The following is a 17,257-nucleotide window of genomic DNA, read 5'->3' on the forward strand; positions in this document are numbered from 1 at the left end:
ATTTTTACTTATATTTGGGATCTACCCTTCTTCAGTCTGATGAAAATGTCTTTCATCAATTCTGGTATTTCTCAGCCATTCTTTGAATATATCTTCCTTATATCCCTTTTGAGTCCTATTAGATGTGTATTAGACCTCTCACTCTGGTCTTTGTCTTTCTATCTCTGTTATATTTTCAATTTTTATGTCTTTGTGTCTTTGTGTGTTTTCAGTTTCTGGCTCAAATATAACTTTCAGTTTGGCAATTCTCTTTCTGGTAGTATCTAAACTGCTTTTTGCCTCAATAATTACAGTTTTATTTTCAGAGACTGTTCTATATAGTTCTTTCTATGAAAAAAAATCTGCTTTAAAAATTGTATCTTAATCTTTAAAGTTTAAATGATTTTCCTTAGTAATTTGAAACTTTAATAATTTCAAATGTACTTATTGTACATTCTTTCAAACTAGTATGCATTTGAAAGCAATCAGGTCCTCTGTACTTTCTTTTTTAAAAGCTGTTTCATGTTTACCTGTGGCAGAGTATTTCCTTGTACATCTGTTAATTTTCTCATTGTAAAAAGGGCTAGGTTTTATTTGGGACAATTTGGCTGTGACAATATTTGTTCAGAGAGACGTTGTATTTGCTTTTGTTGGGTGTGCAGAAGGTCTGGCTTGCAGCCAGTTTCTTTCTTTCTTTTGGAGGTATTTTTCTCTTTGTTTCATTCTGTTTTGGAGAAGAGGACAATCTCCAGTATGGTACAATATAGAGCTATTTCAGGATGGTGATGTTTCTTTGAGAATGAAAAGATATTAATGTAAATGAGGACAATCTTCAGTGCTTCTGAACATAGGCAAAATGCAAAAATCTATGCACGACACTTATTTTAATAACATTTTATCTATACAAAAGGCTGAGCTTTTCTTAAAAAAAAATTTGTATTGTGATGTAATCCATATATTCTAGAATTCACCTATTTCGGATGTACAATTCAGTGTTTTTAGTGTATTCAGAATTGTGCAACCATTACCATAAGGAACTTTAGTTTTCATTACCCCCCAAAGGAACTCTATACCCATTACAAATTGCCCCATTCCACAGGCCCTTCCTCAGGCTTAGGCAACCAGAAATCTACTCTCTGGTTCTGTAGATTTGTCTATATTAGACATGTCATATAAATGAAGTCATACAGTATATGATATTTTGTGTCTGGCTTCTTTCACTTAGTATGATATTTTCAAGGTTCATCTACCAGATTGTATCATATTATGTACCAGAATTCCATTCCTTTTTAATGCTAAATTATCCTTTGTATGGATAAATCATATTTTACTTATCTATTTGTCAACTGATGAACATTTGGTTCTTCCTGCTTTTTTGGTTATTATAATGAATGCTGCTATGAACATTCATGGTCAAATTTTTATATAGACAAACCTTTTCAGTCTTATTGGGTATACATCTAGGAGTGGAATAGCTGTGTAATATGGTAATATTATGTTGACTCTTTTGAGGAGCATAAGTTGTTTTCTGAAGTCACTTGCATCATTTTGCATTGAATCACCAAACTGTAAGGGTTCCAGTTTCTTCACATCTCACCAATACCTGCTATTGTCCATCTTTTGAAATAATTTTAGCTATTTTAGTATATGAAGTGATACCTCATTATGGTTTGATTTGCATTTCCTTACTGACTAATGGTGTTGAGCATCTTTTCATGTGCTTATTGGCCATTTGTCTATCTCCTGTGGAGAAATGTCTACTCAGACATTTGCCCAGTTAATTGGATCATTTATCTTTTTTACTGTGAAGTAAGAGATCTTTATATATTCTAGAAACAAACTTCTTGTCAGATATATGATTTGAAAATGTTTTCTTCCCTTTTTTTTGCATTTTGTGTATAAAATTCTTTGAAGCACAAAAGTTCTCACTCTGATGAGACCCAATTTACCTATTTTTTTTTCTTTCATTGCTTTTACTTTTGGTTTCTGGGACCAAAGTCTACATTAATTTCTCTTCTGGGAGTTTCTGGGTCCCTCATAAGAGCCTGAACCTGAGTGAGGCACAGGCTTAGTCATTTTTCCCCATCCACGGTCTAGGTGGACACAAGTGAAACTCTGTGGGCAGATTCTTTTAACCTTAATATGGAAGAGCCTTATCCTCACACAAGAGCTTAGGTCCCAACTCCCATTTCTGCAGGCTCACCTTCCTGCTCCTTCATGTGCATCAAACCCTGAGTCCTCACAATGCCAGGATGGATCCAGCCCACTGCGTAGCACTTGCTGCTTGGTTTTCAGTTCCCTTTATGCTGCTGACACCTGGAGATTTCACCGTTTGTCTTCTGAGCATACCATTAATTTTAAAATTGTAAAAATTTCTATTTTATCCACAATTTTATAGTTGGGTATAGCAAAAGATTTTTTTTTAATATTTTATTTTGGCTCAGAGTGTGTGGCTCAGTGGCAGAGCGGTTGCCTAGCAGACATGAGGCCCTGGGTTCAATCCCCAGCACCACACACACACACACACACACACACACACACACACACACAATTGTTCTTCCTGTTACTGGATTTAGAACTAGCCCTTAAATTTTCTCAAATTCTCTACTTTGTTACAAAGACTTAGAAGTTGAAGATAATATAGCTTTCTAAAAATCCACTTGCTCAGTCACAAGCCAAGCTTCCGTGTGTCTCAATCTCTTCTAATATACTAAAACCTAGTCTGAACAAAGCCCAGACTTGCTTCAGCAAGACCCTCTCTCCCAGTCCCCTGGGGACATGCCAAACAGCATGACAGCAAGCCCTCAGTGGCTCCATTAGCAGGTTCTGGGTTCACATTGCATGAGAAGATTCCTGCCTGACAACAATTCTCTGTTTCCCTGCTCCTGTTTAAATTCTTCCACCTGCCCCACTGTCCCCTGACTGGGCCCCCAGAAAATGAGGAGGAAATAAAGTCACGAACCTCATGAAAACTTTAGCTTGGAGTTTGTGACTGAGAGTAGACCAAAGTCAGGGAGGGCCCTGGGAACCCAGTGCAATCCAGGTAACAGCAATGTCAATTCAGACCTACACAGTGTCTGTGGTTTGAGGAATGAGCAAAGGAGATGAGAAGATGCTTCTCAGTGCCTCTCAGAGATTCCACAGCCCGACTCATGCAGGAAGTGGTGCCTGCAGATACACTGTATACCCCAAGCAGTCTGTGCTGCCACCCCTGGCCACCTGGAGGGCCAAGGGCCAGTGCTGTGACACACCTAAAGCTGTGACTGCACACACAGGGCCCTAGCTGGCACTGGGTAATCAGGCAGTAGAGGAAGCCAAGGGGCCATGGCCAGCAGGCTCAGCAGACCTCGTCTTCCTGTCAAAGCTGACCCCTCATTACCAGCTTCTCTCAGGCCTCACTGCAAGCCTTGCACGGTCTTCCCCGGCCTCCAGTCCCTCTTGGAGCTCAGGCAGGCCACTGCTAGGGCCACAGCTCCTAGGCACCCATCCCCTTCTCCTTCCTGCCCTCCCTGGCCTCAAGGATGGCTGCCTCTAGAGCCACACACAACTTGTACTTGGCCTTCCTAACTTGTTCTTCTATATATTTTCCATCACATTCACGCTGAATTCTAATTTCCTCCTAAGGCGGTTTCCAACATTAAAAACTTCATTAATTAATTTTGCTACTTGAAACTGCCCGGGGAGGCCCTCCTCCCACGGCGTCTTAGTGTGGGGATAGGAGCAGAGGGTTCTGGTGGGGAGAGGAGCCCCTGGGTGTTTTCAAGCACTCCAGGTAGAAACAGCTGCTGCAGGTACCCTGCCTGTCAACTCCCTCCTGACCCTTCTCAGGTTCTAGGGTGACTCTCTGATGTGTCCCTGGGAGCCTTAAGGAAACGAGATTCACACTGGGCTCAGGGAACAGCAAGGCCCTGACAGAGCTGAGGTGGGAGAGTAGAAGTGCTTTCACTTAATGTAGTCAGTGGAGAGGAGGCAAAGAGAAGGAATAATAAGTAAAATGCAGGGGGACTTCCTGGGGAAGGAGTGGAGGGCCTCGGTCTTCACCTCCGACCCCTGAGCCAGGTCCCTGCCTCCACCTGTCACATCTTCCCCTCAACTAGTGTGGACACAGGCAGGGTTTATTTTAAGAACTATTTTTTTAAGAGGGAGAGAGAGAGAGAGAGAGAGAGAGAGAGAGAGAGAGAGAGAGAGAGAGAGACAGTTTTTTAATATTTATTTTTCACTTTCCGGTGGACACAGCATCTTTATTTTATTTTTATGTGGTGCTGAGGATTGAACCCAGCACCTAGCGCATGCCAGGCAAGTGCATTACTGCTTGAGCCACATCCCCAGCCCAGAACTATTTTGAATAGCCTTGGTGAGCCTGGAATAAGCAGCTGCTGGATGTGCTGAGTCCTTGCCAGAACATACAGGGCAGCTCACTCCTCCCTGTCCAGGGCCACACCTCACCCATGTGGCCTGGGTGGAGGCCAGTCCATGTCAGGTGTCTTTGAAAACTGTGCTACACTCTTCCCTTTGTGCTTCTAAAAGTCTGATGAGGCTAGGAGGGTCATCCAGATTTTAAGACATGACCATCCACAAAGCCTAGAGGATCAGGGGACAGCTCATTATTAGCACAAAGCAGCAGGGACTCTCAGTGTTGACCAAAAACTCTTGTTCTTTTCCTCCTGGCAGTTAGCAGTACCCATGACTAAGACTGATGGAGATGAACAGAGCAAAGGGCTGTTTCTACACAGGTTTTCAGAGGAGGCATGCCTGCTCTTTGCTCGTTCTCCTCCCTCTGGTAACTGGGAGTAGAGGGTGATTAGCCCCATGGGACAGCAGAGCCTGGGCCCTTGAATTACCTCATGAAGAAAGCTATGCACCAAATAGGGACAGCCACTTAGCCTGCAGTCACAGTGAGAAATCAGCTATAGCACTGAAGTAACTGGCCTTCAGGGTCTACTTGTTACTGCAGCTACACCTCAGAACACACTACCTACATTCTTTCCAAACAGGGGGTCCTGAACACCTTGTATGTTAAAGATTCCCTATCAGATCTTCACATGCTCTCACTTTTCATCAGTATAGGGAAAATGATCCCTAACTTAAAAAAATGAAAGTATGAGTCCAGCCCCTGCTAGGTTCAGCATCAACCTCAAAGGAATGGCACTAGGCCTAAAGTTTCACTTAAATTCCTTTTGGAGCATGCCAACACAGACACAAGAGGGACAAAGCAGAGAGGTGCCATTCACTTGGGACTTAGAGACTCACCAGGTCCCACCTCTAGTGAGTGGGCCACATCTCTAGGGCCTGCCTTGCCCTCTTCTCACCTGATTCCCGAGTCCGTCCCCGCACCAGCTCGCTCCAGGGCCCCGCCCCAATGGCGTTGAAGGCCTGCATCTGCAGCTCGTACTCCGTCCACTCCTCCAGCTCCTCGATGGTGAGCTCCCTCTCTAGCCGGTCGTTGACAACTTGGGCCAGTGCCGAAGATGGGAGGTCGGAGCGCCAGTACTTCACCCTGTAGCCCACAGACTCAGGGTTCCCATTGTACTGGGAATCAGGCAGAGGCTGGCAATGAAGGGCAGTCCGTGACAAGCTGACACTTTAAACCATTGCTTTACAAGATGTCAAAGGATAGGTCTGTGTTATGAGGCTGGTTCCATGGAAAGCATGGGGGTAGATTCTTAGAACCACCTATTTTTCCCTAAAACTTTTCTTTTTTAATTAAATGAAACCCTGTCAGTAACTTTGGTTGGACATAATTTCTTTTAATACATTTTGGCTTAATTTTGTGGGGAAATGTTCTGATTAAACATCAGGCTGGCCCTCTAACAAATACTGAGTATTGGTTCCATGTTGACAGAAGCTTAAAGACTTATAGGTCCAGCATGGAGTGCCATCCACATTCCTGCCCTGAAGAGCAGCCCCGTTTCAAGAAAAGAGTGAACAACGCTAGTGATTAAGGAGATAGCCGAGGCGGGTCTGAGATCCTACACTAATTGGAAAGTATAATGCCGTTGGGCTTAAGGATGGATCAGTTTTGACAAGGAAGAAGGCCTGACTAAGGACTGCGCTAAGCTCCAGATCCCAGGCCTGCCTCAGCCTCCTGGGGCACCATCCTGCATCCTCCCCTTCCCAGCTCCCACTCACCACCCAGCGCAGCCGCAGGCTGGTCTCACTAGCGGTTCGGACAGTGATGCTGGTTGGAGCCACATCGGGTGGGGCCTGCAGGGTCTGGATGACCCGGGATGACTGGCTGAAGGGACTTGAACCAACGATATTCACTTGTCTCATTCGAAATCTGGAGGGAAAATCAGGGATCAGAGTTATTCCACAGTAAAAGGTAATAACAAAAACCCCTCCTGGCTGCTCTCAGGGAGGCTCAGGGTATGTCCACCTGTTCAGAAAAGCCATTGCTCAGGGACACACTCTTCCCACCTGGTTTCATTAAAAATGCAAATTACATATAGGGACCGCTTTCTGAAAAGCCTTCAAAGACTGCTCTCTTGTGAGTCAAGGAGGTTAAATTCTGAGTGATACAGCGGGATGGGTAGAGGGCCAGAATCCAATCAGCTGCATTGGCTGACTCAAGTTTAGGGTAAACTTGATGGTTAAGATTCAAAGGACTACTGGACAGAACTGAGTGTCACACTGTTGCTACCAGATGGCAGTTTTGAAAGTCCAGTGTTGTTTTAATGTCTAAGAGTACACTGTACCCCACTTTCTATTGGTTCAGGAGGAGGGTGGTGGCCCCGAATCTACACCCTGGCACTTTAACCACATGCTGTAAGCCTTTTGGTAAACCAGGCCAAAACTTCCTTATCTACAAAGCCAGGTGGAGTCGGAAGTCCTTTGAGGTTCACCTTAATGCTTTCAGACCTGTCTGTTCTTTATCTGCATGTATAATTATTTGAACTGAATTTACATACAATGAATCCCCTAAACTCTCATGCACACGTTTATTACGGTGGTTCCCTAAATTTATGTGAATTGAAAATGGGGACATAGATTATAATCATAGTTTCTGACCTTTGGAATAATTACAAAGATTCAGCTAATTTCACATACCAAGTCTTGTAAGCTAAACGTTTGTCTCTAAAAATGAGTGTACTGTGCCTTGATTCATTTGCTCTAAGCTTAGGAGGGATGTTAAAATGAATAGATGTTAAGATGTATCTCTCATTAGGTTTTTTTTAAATGCTAACTTTGGTATTGTACTAAAAAAATGTTCTTCATGAAGATGTAATTTCACCTTTTACTCCCTGAATTAGTAATTCTTATTCTTTCATTCCCTGATCTCAAGAAATGTATCCATCCTGGCAGAACAATGACATTATCAAACTCAACATCTGGTGATAACTGGAAATTTCATCTCTTTCAACGATCTTACGGGAAGTTATAACATCACTAACAGCTCATGATCGCTCTGCCCTCTGTATGGCCAAGGATTTACTGCCCGGATAAGTTTGGGGATCAAGAAGCAAAAGGTGAAATGGCATGTTAAGTGCTTGATTAGTGAGACTAGCAGCTCTTGGGTCCCGGAAGAGGGAGGCAGCGGGATGCTCCTAGGACATCTGCTTGGTTTGCACATAGCATGTGAACAATCCCAAGGGGCCTTAGAGTTCTGTGAAGAAAGTTGTCACATCTTTGTGGCCCATGGCCCTCGGCTGTCACACTGAATCAGTGAATCCTTTTGTAGAGCATTGTCTGGCCAGCACTGGTGGACAGACACGGCCACTCAAAAACACCAGAGTTTTTGTGTCTTTCCTGCTTCTCAGGGTTTTGATGTACAGTTTATTGCTACTTGGAAACTTCTGATTTACATATATCACTGGGTTTTTGTTGGTGACAGAAGCCACTGGCTTGAGATGATGATGTGTCCTCCAGCCAGAGGTTATCACCTGTCACCTGCTGTCCTCACCTGTAGTGGGTGTAGGGCGTGAGGTTTGGGATTTCCAGTGTCTGGGCATCGGGCTCATTCTCCTCCTCATAGAGGCTCACCCACTCCTCCTCATCACCGATGGCTCCAACCTGTGGAAAGGGATCCTGAGATCAGCTGGGCAAGCCACAGGGCCTGAGGCTGCCCGGATGCTGTGTGCACCTGCTGTGTGTGTGTCTGGGACTAGGCAGAGCACCATGTCCTCTGTCCCTGGATAAGCTGGTCCTGCACACACCGTCTTGTGCCCTGGAGGTATAAGTTCTTGGCATTCCCACTCCAGTCTGGGTGGGTCTTAGTACAAAGCTCACAGTCAAGATTGGCCTCAGGAGGGTGTGGCCTGAGGTGGAACCTCTGAGGCTTAGAGACCACTGGTGATGGAGAAGACACATCTTATCCTTCCTCCCATTTGACAGGTGAGGCCTCAAAGGCCCTGAGAGAAAGTCCCAGGCAGGATGCTACAGTGGGCAGTGACAGAGCCATGGGCACAGGTGGTCTCAAGGTCCAGAGCTGTTTCCACTGCAGGCTGACCCAGAGGGGTTAGTCTCTCCTCATCCACTTGACCCTTTCCACCCAGACATATACCACAAAGACTCCAGTGCTGGCCCTGGAGTAAGGAACATCCTCCACAGAGCAGGATGGAGCTTCTGCCCTGAGAGCAGACTTGGAGTGCCTCCCCTTCAAGATTCAAAACAATGGCCTCAGAACAGAGCTGATAGGAAGAGCCAACCCCTGCACACAGATGTCCTTTCCCAGGACTGCCAATGAGGCCCGCGGGGTGCCTCCAAGAATGCACCTCTGTGGAGCCCTGGTTCCCACTCTGTGGTCTGTCTTGCTGGTTTTCATCCCTAAATGTGCCCCACATCCCATTGGCTCACTCAGGTGGCATTGTCATTTCCTGTGACCTGCCCTAGCCTGACCCTGCCACACTCTTAGTCTTGTCTCCTTTCTGTAGGATGTGGCCTTTCCTTCTGCCCACCAGATCTAACACATACTTCCTTGCACCTTGCCGATGCTTCAGGGGCCTGTAGAGCCAGAGAGCATAGGGGAGACACCGTGACTCCTTTGTGCAGATTTCTTCATCCCTGCTGCAGGCCAGGCCTTGTACGACTGTGTGGTCCTGGGGACCCAGGGGACTCATACAGAGGGCAGGCTGTGAGCATAGAGGGGGCATGAGGCCAAACAAACTGCCCAGCTGGGATCAGCAGCACCCTGGCATTTAACACTTCATAAGTGACTTAAACGACAGGAGAGGAGTGGTGCTCATTAAGTTTGCAGAGGAAAGCAAGCTGGCAGGTGGCCAGTTTGCGAAGAATGGCCTGAGGATTTAAAACGACCTTGGTCTAGTGCAGAAATGGACACAAAGGACAAGGAGGGGATGGGAAACAGAGCACTGGCAGTGTTTCCTGAAGAAGATGAAAAGCAAATCACAGAGCTCTAAACGCTCTCGATTACAAACATGAAAGTAGTTGGCGGCTCCTCAAAGCACTGAACACAAGGACCATGGGACCCAGCATTCCCACGTCTAGCACACTTGCAGAAGTGGCAAACTCCTGCACACACATGTTCACTGCACAGCGTTCACCACAGCCAAAGGTGGAAACCATGGGTGAACAGTGCTGGTCCATCCTGTCCACACAAGGGAACACTGGGACCACGCAGGGGGACAGCATACTGATGCAGGCCATCATGCAGACTGCCCTCAAAAACATTCTGCTGAGGCAAAGAGGCCAGACCCCCAATTCGACACCCTGTAAGATTCTACTTTATGAAATACCCAGAGCCCACCACCTTACAGAGATGGAAGGCAGAGTGGTGGCTGCCAGGGCCCAGGAGAGAAAGGGGGCGTGACCACTGGTGGGGGCAGGGCCTTCATCTGGGGTGATGCAAAGGTTTTGAACTAGATGGAGAAGGGGGGTGCACAACACTGCAGATCTACTAACTAGGAAATTGTACTCTTTAAGATGGGTAATTTTATGTTATGTGAATTTCACCTCAATTAAAAAAGAAACATTAAAATGAAATGTGGGATTCTGTCCAAAAACACTTGGTGGGGAAAGAGCTAGAGGTCAGAGGTGAAATGGGTAGTCTCGGATTCTGGGAAGCAGGAAGGAAGCTGAAATGGGAAGAGTGATGAGAAGAGAGGGTACAGGCTGCACCACTGCAGGAGGAGGGGCAGGGCCTGTGCACCACCAGGGCCAGTCTCTGCACTGTGGTCTCCAAGGTAGACCACAGGGTGGACCACCCAGGCTCTATAGCAGGGCTGGGTGGGTGAAGGGGTGCTCTGGGCTCTTTATTTCTGGCTTCTTTGTACTTGCATGGGGGGAAGCAGGCTCATGGCAAGTTCAATCCATCCTCTGAGTCCCCAGGTGTGTCTGGCTATTTGCATGGCAACTCTATTCTCTCCACCCCTCCAGTCCCTCCCTTTCAACCTCTCCCTGCAAAGAAGGTTGGGGTCCTGGGTGTCAAGGCTCTGGCAAGCACTCCCTGCCCTCCTGCTCCTGCCTCGCTATCACCATGCTTGATTCAGCCTGTCAGTATCACTGGCTCTTGATCCGTTCACCCAGGGATCTGACCCTGTGGACATTTCCTAGCCTATTTAGGAACTAAGTGATCACATGTTCTCTTGGCCATGTGGGTTACTGCAGGGTCAGTGCTGGTCAGAGCAGCAGCCCTGACATTCAAAGCCTTTCCACTCACAGGAACAAGAGGAATGGAAGGGAACTGGCAAGAACTTGAGATGCTACCCCAAACGGTGGCTGCTCTTCCAGCAGGGGGCTGCCACTCCTCTACAAAGATGAGTTAGCACAGTGGGAGGCTAGGAAATGATCCTCAGTCTTCCCCAGCATCAGAGTCCTGGAGGAGAGGAAAGGGGTCTTCCAGTCTGAGACCTTATTGCCATTATCCCATAGTTTCTGAACTGCTGGCTAGGGAGGGAATCAACTGCAGAGTTTTGCTGAGCATGAGCTACAATTTCAGGGTGAGGACCAGATGGAGTGGGACAACATAGAATGGCTGAGGCTTGATCCAAGGTCAAATGTCTCTGCCCTTCCATCTTGCTCAGCCTCCCTTTTCCTAAGTCAATTTGGATGGAGGCCAGGCTATTGGCAAGCCCAGGTGGTGCCACCTGGCTCTGCATTCTGCCTGCCACACTGCCTGCCATCCATCCTACCTACCTCTGATGGTGCTGCTCTTGTGAAAGCAGTGACTGAAAAAACACAACCCCTGCAAGTACAGGTTGTGTGGGAGGAGTTACCTTGCTCATCAATGAGGGAACAGGCAGAATTGTAAAACAGGTTTGGAGGAGAATACAAGGGTGATTGTATGTAGAGTCAGTGGAAGAAAGAAGGCCCAAATAAGACACGCAAGTTAGAAATAAAACTGGCTACAGAGCAATACAACTGTAACCTCTGGCTTAGCCACTTTTAATCTTTACAAGTTGTCTTCTAGCATCACAGAGCCTGGGCTAGTGAACAAGTAGTGAGTCAAACACAGTTGTATTCCATAAGGCAGAGGACTTGTGGGCAGTTTATCAAACAAGGTTCCACTAAGTCAGGAAACTCTGGACCATGGGTCAGAGTCAGCCCACTCTCTGCTTTCGCTAATAAAGTTTTATTGGAACATAGCCATGCTCACTGGTGTGTGTGTGTTGTTGATGGCTGCTTTCATGACTCCACAGCAGCTGCACAGTTACAATAGAGTCCATCTGGACAGGAAGCTGAAAAGATTTACTACCTGGCCCTTCACAGAGAAAGAGCCAATCCCTGCTCAAGCACACCACCCAAAGGGCATGAGGTAAACAAGCCCTGGGTCACTTCCCCATCTTCTGACCAGGTTGGTTTAGTCCCTTGCTGCTCATGCAGGCACGAGGTCTTACTCCTCACCGTGTCCCCAGCATCTCCCCCACGCCCCACCTCAACTCTGTGCTCAGCCTTGTTTCTTTATCAGTATTGAAAATGGGTTGTCCACCATGGAGCTCCAAAAGCAAATTATTACCCAAAATATCCCTTTACTTGTAGACCTCTGGGGGATACAACTTATATTTCCATAATAAAAGGTTTACATCTTTATCTGAAGAGACCAGGATTCTTCAATCCTTGCTGGCCTCCTCTGGCTTAATAGTTAGACTTCAAGACTATAGTAACAGAGAATTCCAGAAGTAACTGGCCACTCACTGACAATGTGCTGGACACAGAGTGAGACAGAGCTCTTTAAAGATAAAACAAATTGAAGCTCCCATGGGGAAGCTGGGATTTTGAAAGATTTCTCCCCCTTATTCTTTTAAAGCTAACAAACAGCACTTTATAATACTTATTACAAAAGCAGAAAAGCCACACATTTCAAATGCTGCCCAGTAGGGGGCCAGTCCTTTGGAGCCATTAAGGAGGAGCACGTGGTATCCCCTAAAGCCACAGGAGTCCATGCCCTGCCATGGAGGACTGATGGCTCGCCTGCTCCCATGTCTAGCCCGTGTTTGGCACCAACTGACCAGGAGGCTGGGCCCCTCTGGACATGTGCATTCATTTAATAACCAGGGGTTCCGACCTGTCAACTCCTGCTAAGAGACTTTTTCCATCAGAACTCAAGCATTTGCACCAGGAAAGCTGCTAAGCTCAGCTGGGCCTCAGGAAGTCTCAGGGAGACCTTGTGGCCTAGGAAAGACCTCGAATGCACCTGCCAGGGTTCAGTGGCTACTCAGAGGACACTCATTAATCTCTCCAATAGATGATCCTGCAGATGGAAAGGAAGCACACAGGACTGCAGCAGATGGGAGGAGGATGGAAGGGGAGAGAAAGCAGCTCTCTCTTCATTCAGAGCTAAGGAGAGGGGAAGACTCCCAAGCTCCTTCCATGGAAACCTGCCAACCCAGTGCATCCTGCTTGGTTGAAACTCTACTGTCAGCAGGAAAACTTGCATGTCTAGCAACTTGCACAGATACCCAGTACTCTCTTGTTCTGAGTGGAGTTCCCTTGCACACAAGTCAAATGAAACTTCCCCAAAGGAGGCATGCTGGAGGGCACAGGGCAGACGGACAGATGGGGGTTTCTGCACACATGCTTCTGGCAAGGACACAGTTCCCCAGACAGATCCAGAGAGCAGTACACTAATGAGCTTTTGAGGGGATCTCCTAAGCCCTCGACTGACCCTAGCTGGTGCATGGTTCCAAACAGGCCCCAAACTGATTCCCCTTCCCTTGCCTCCCACTTGCTATTTTTCTAGGTTTTTGCTTTTTGTTTTTATTATTTCATATTTCTAACTTCAGAAGAAGGAAATTGCTGCCTGGTTCATGTTCCTTCCTCCCTCCAACTTCCCAGTGGTTTCTCCTGATTACTCCTTTGCTACCCCTTACACCCTAAAATGACATCCGCCTGCCCTTCTCCTTTCTCTTGTGGTGATGGCCTCTTCCCAGTGGCCTCCAAAGTCTCTCTGCAAGGAAGCCCTCTGAAGGGCTCTCCTGGGCTTACTCCACATGACTGCAGGACCTAGGTTTTGAAGCTCTCAGCTTCATGCTGGCCTGTGTTGATGATCCAGCTCAGTAAATTAAAAAGAGAGTGTGATGTTGTCTTTGCTGCCTTATGACAAACCAATGGGTCAGGGCCACCTGACTGTTGGCCTCCCAGGTCCCCATGGTGCTAGAGGCTCTGGTGAATCAGCATCTCTTGTGACAGTTTGAAAATAACAGGTCTCAAGGGGCCTCTCATATGTGCATCTTGGAGGGCCACCTCCCACCATTCACTTGACACTGAAGGATGGGTCTCAGAATCCTCTGGGTTTCCATGATTATAGCTACACAAATGAGATGGATCCTAGGGCTCTGCCCATGCAAACAGCTCAGAGTTGATCCCTCTGACTCAAGCTCTGCTCTGTGGTTCCCAGGGTCCAGACATACTCTTCTGGCCCAGGCTGCCCGAGTTCCACCCTGCTTAATTTTTGCTGTGTCTTACTTTGCTTGTTCAGGCTTCCACAACAAAAAACACAGGTTGAGTGGTGTACAAACAATGGGAATTCATTTTCTCCTAGTTCTGGAGACTGGAAGTCTGAGATGGGGATGTCAGCCTGATCAGGTTCCAATAAAAAGCCTCTCAGTTTGCACATGGCCAAATTCTCCTTGAATCCTATGTGGTAGAAAGAGGGTGAGAGCTCCCTGGGGTCCTTTTGATAAGGGCACTGATCTCATTCATAAGGGCTCCCCCCACGACCTAATCCTCCCCAAAGCCCCTCTCTTGAAATCTTCACCTCAGGGGGAGGCTTTGACAGAATTTATGGGACACAGACATCGAGTCCATACTGCCTGTCTTATCTCCCCTATGTCCCTAGGTTTTGGGCAAATCCGTTCACCATTGTCCGAATGTATCGATCCCCCTGACATGGCCTCTCCATCCCTTCCCTCAGCCTCCCTTAGGGTTCCAGCTTTCTCCTGGAGCCCACTCCTCACGAGTGGCTTCTCCTGGAGGTCACCTTGTACCCCAGGACAGTCCCTGCTTTGGATGCCCATGATGTACTCCAGTCAGAGCATCCTGGCATTGAATTTGAGCCCTATGGCCTTGGGACAGACCCAAGCCCTTCTCCCTGCAGCCCCAGGCCTTCTCTGCCACCACCATTCAGTTCATGCTTGTCTCGCACATCGCCGGCATCTGTCGTGAATGCCGAGCAGCTGGTGTTGGCGTCTGCTCCATCTCCGGTTATATTCAACCTCTCGTGGGGCCTGAGGGATGTGATGGGGTGGGCCTTGGTGCTGACTTTCTCTAGTTCCAGAAGATGTCTGTTCTCTACCACATGGGATGTGGGACGCTGAGAGCTCAGCCTTCTTGTCCTTAAAGTAAGGATGACAGCAGTCATCCACAAGTGCCATCAGAAGACCCTGAGGGTGAAGTGCTCAGGATCCACTGAGCTTAGGGACAGCCTAGCTTGGCAACCCTATGCAGTGTGGTGGTTCTGTCTTCCCCTCGTGGTCGCAGAACTCATGGAGCTGCGATGCTGCCGCTGCCTGACACTGCAAGGGGGAGTCATACTGTGTATTGACAGCCTGGGGAAGACCCACATCCAAAATTCAAAGGATGGTTTCTCCTGAATGTGTGTTGCTTCTGCACCAAAAATTATAGGTCAAACCCTGCAAAGTCGGGGCTGCCTGCCTCTCCACTGGTCATCCTGGGCCTCACCAGCCCCTGGGCTCCCCTCCTCTGCCTCCTGACAGAGGCAGCCCTCCTCTTGATATTTGTGAGAAATAAAATGTCTTTCAATGCCATTTGCTTTGGAACCTGTGGCCTCACCATACCAGAATAAGAATAAAATCCACATTTTAAAATAATAGGTGCTGTGCCATCTCCTCCCTCCAAGCATTCTCCTCCCATTCTCTCTTCTGGAAACCCCCTCCTCCCTGTGGAACACCGCTCACCCTCAAGGTGCAGTGTGAATTCCACCTCCTGCCTTTCCTGACTGCCTACTTCCCTCAGTGCCTCTGAGACCCCCCCCACACACACACACACTACCAGCAACACACCTGCATGAAGATCCTCACAAATCTCACGGTACCACTCATCAGATCACATTCAACCCTCCCTCCTGTCCTCTCCAAAAACATGTGAGTTTCTGTTGAGGGAACCAAGACTTTCCCACCTTAGGACTCCACAGTGTGACGCTCAAAACAATAAAACAGTAGGTGCTTAATAAACGTTTGCCAGATGAATGGATGAATGAATGAAACAAATATAAAACCTAATGACCAGAAAAATGAATCACAGGCAAATCTAAAAATCCAAAACGAGACCTAGGATGAAAGGACCAGAGCACAGAGAAGTTCTCGAAAAGAACAGGGAAATATGACTCTCGTAAAATTTAATTTGGTTTGACAGTTGTGATTTATGAATACAATTGACCTGTTTCTCAGAAATGACATTTGTAGTGAAATGCTTCCCTTGGTCCTACTTGAGTTGTCACTTACGCTGCAGCATTTTCTTCTGCATAGTTTTAAGAGTCCCCTAACAGGACCTGAAAGGATCTGATAGACTAATGAACAAAAAGGCCACTTGAACCCACTCACCCCTACAGATTTCCCACGCTGGTCAAGGATATGAGAGAAGAGTCATTGTAATGGAGTGATTATGGACAATCTAGCAAACAATAAACATTTTGAAATATCTGAGTATGTATTTCATTGTCACCTGTCACCACAGCACTCAATGCTCGTGCAGACACATCACACCAGAACAAAAGATGGAGCCTGTCTTGGCAAATTTGCCCAGATGACCGCAATATTATTGAAGGACCCATTAGAGCTGATGACAGCTATCCCATGCATACGCGACAGACTATTCAAAAATAATGCCAGTATTTTTCTTCTATTATGAAAAAGAAATTCAACTACAGTTGGGTTTATTACAACTGCAATGCTGACAGATACTTATCAAAAGGCTACAACAGCCCTAACATCCCTTCACAAGAAGGCAAGAAAGAGATCTGATGGGTGATTAGAAATCCCCAGCTACAGATCTCAGAGTGAGGACACAAAATCATTTAGCCCAGGAACTCTGCAGGACACCAAGGACACTAGGGTTTCATTCTACTTCCAGAGGTAACAGGAGACCAAGATGGCAGTGAAAGAAGCAAAGAACTTGCTTTTAAAGGAGGAGTCACTCCCTTCAGTAGGCTGGGCTATTTCTGTCCCCAGGTGGCATTTGTGCAATGACCTACCTACATTCACAACAGGCATTTCCTGGCACCTTCCTCGTGTGTACCAGGCCCTGGTCTTTGGGTGGAGGCTACAGCCCAGATTTGCACAGCAAGGGCCTGTTCCCACTCAGCCGTTGTTTCTGGGAGGATTGGAAGTAACTACGTCACAAATAATTATAGGAGGACATCTCTGAGACAAAATGGAGCCCTGGGAGAATCCCTTGGCCCCACTGGGTGAATTGAGAGCCAGGTCCAGCTGCATCACCACCTCTGGCCTGCTGTGGGTGGAGACGGGAATGGGCAAATTCTTCTGCAGAGATGGGCTGCCTCCCCCAGGGCCAGATAAAGCCTGGGAGCCCAGTGTGCTGGGTAGCAAGCCCTCTTGCCATTCTTGAAGTTAATTTCTCTAGGAAAAGGAGACAAGAAGCAGTTGGATTTGACATTCTTCAAGCTGTGGGAACGTAATGGGTGGAACGTAAGTACCATCTTGACTCTCCACTGATATTTTAATATTTCAAGGTGCTTTCTGGCCCCAGGACTGTGGGGCTCTTCCTGGACTACAAATCCTTCGACTCATTGAGAACCTAACTCACCTTGGTTCGCTGACTACAAAGACCTCCCACATTCCTCTAAGCTGTGTGAAGCTGGCCTTGCCTGGGCCCTTGCCTGAGACACTGGCCTTAATCCTGAGCC

The 17,257-nt window shown here is 47.2% G+C and overlaps 1 protein-coding gene across 5 annotated transcripts in view; it reads right to left on the reverse strand.

Annotated features, from left to right (window-relative positions):
- Sdk1 (sidekick cell adhesion molecule 1) overlaps nt 1-17,257 on the reverse strand; it is an 883,473-nt gene that overhangs the window by 115,093 nt on the left and 751,123 nt on the right. For all 5 annotated transcript variants that reach the window (XM_078023675.1, XM_078023673.1, XM_078023678.1 and 2 more), the window contains 3 exons: nt 7,880-7,989; nt 6,109-6,259; nt 5,289-5,526 (listed from right to left, as the gene is read on the reverse strand). In XM_078023675.1, coding sequence (XP_077879801.1) covers nt 5,289-5,526; nt 6,109-6,259; nt 7,880-7,989 — 499 coding nt within the window. The remainder of the gene's footprint in view (nt 1-5,288; nt 5,527-6,108; nt 6,260-7,879; nt 7,990-17,257) is intronic.

The sequence above is a fragment of the Ictidomys tridecemlineatus genome, chromosome 10 (assembly GCF_052094955.1).
Source record: "Ictidomys tridecemlineatus isolate mIctTri1 chromosome 10, mIctTri1.hap1, whole genome shotgun sequence".
In the NCBI taxonomy this organism is placed as follows: domain Eukaryota; kingdom Metazoa; phylum Chordata; class Mammalia; order Rodentia; family Sciuridae; genus Ictidomys; species Ictidomys tridecemlineatus.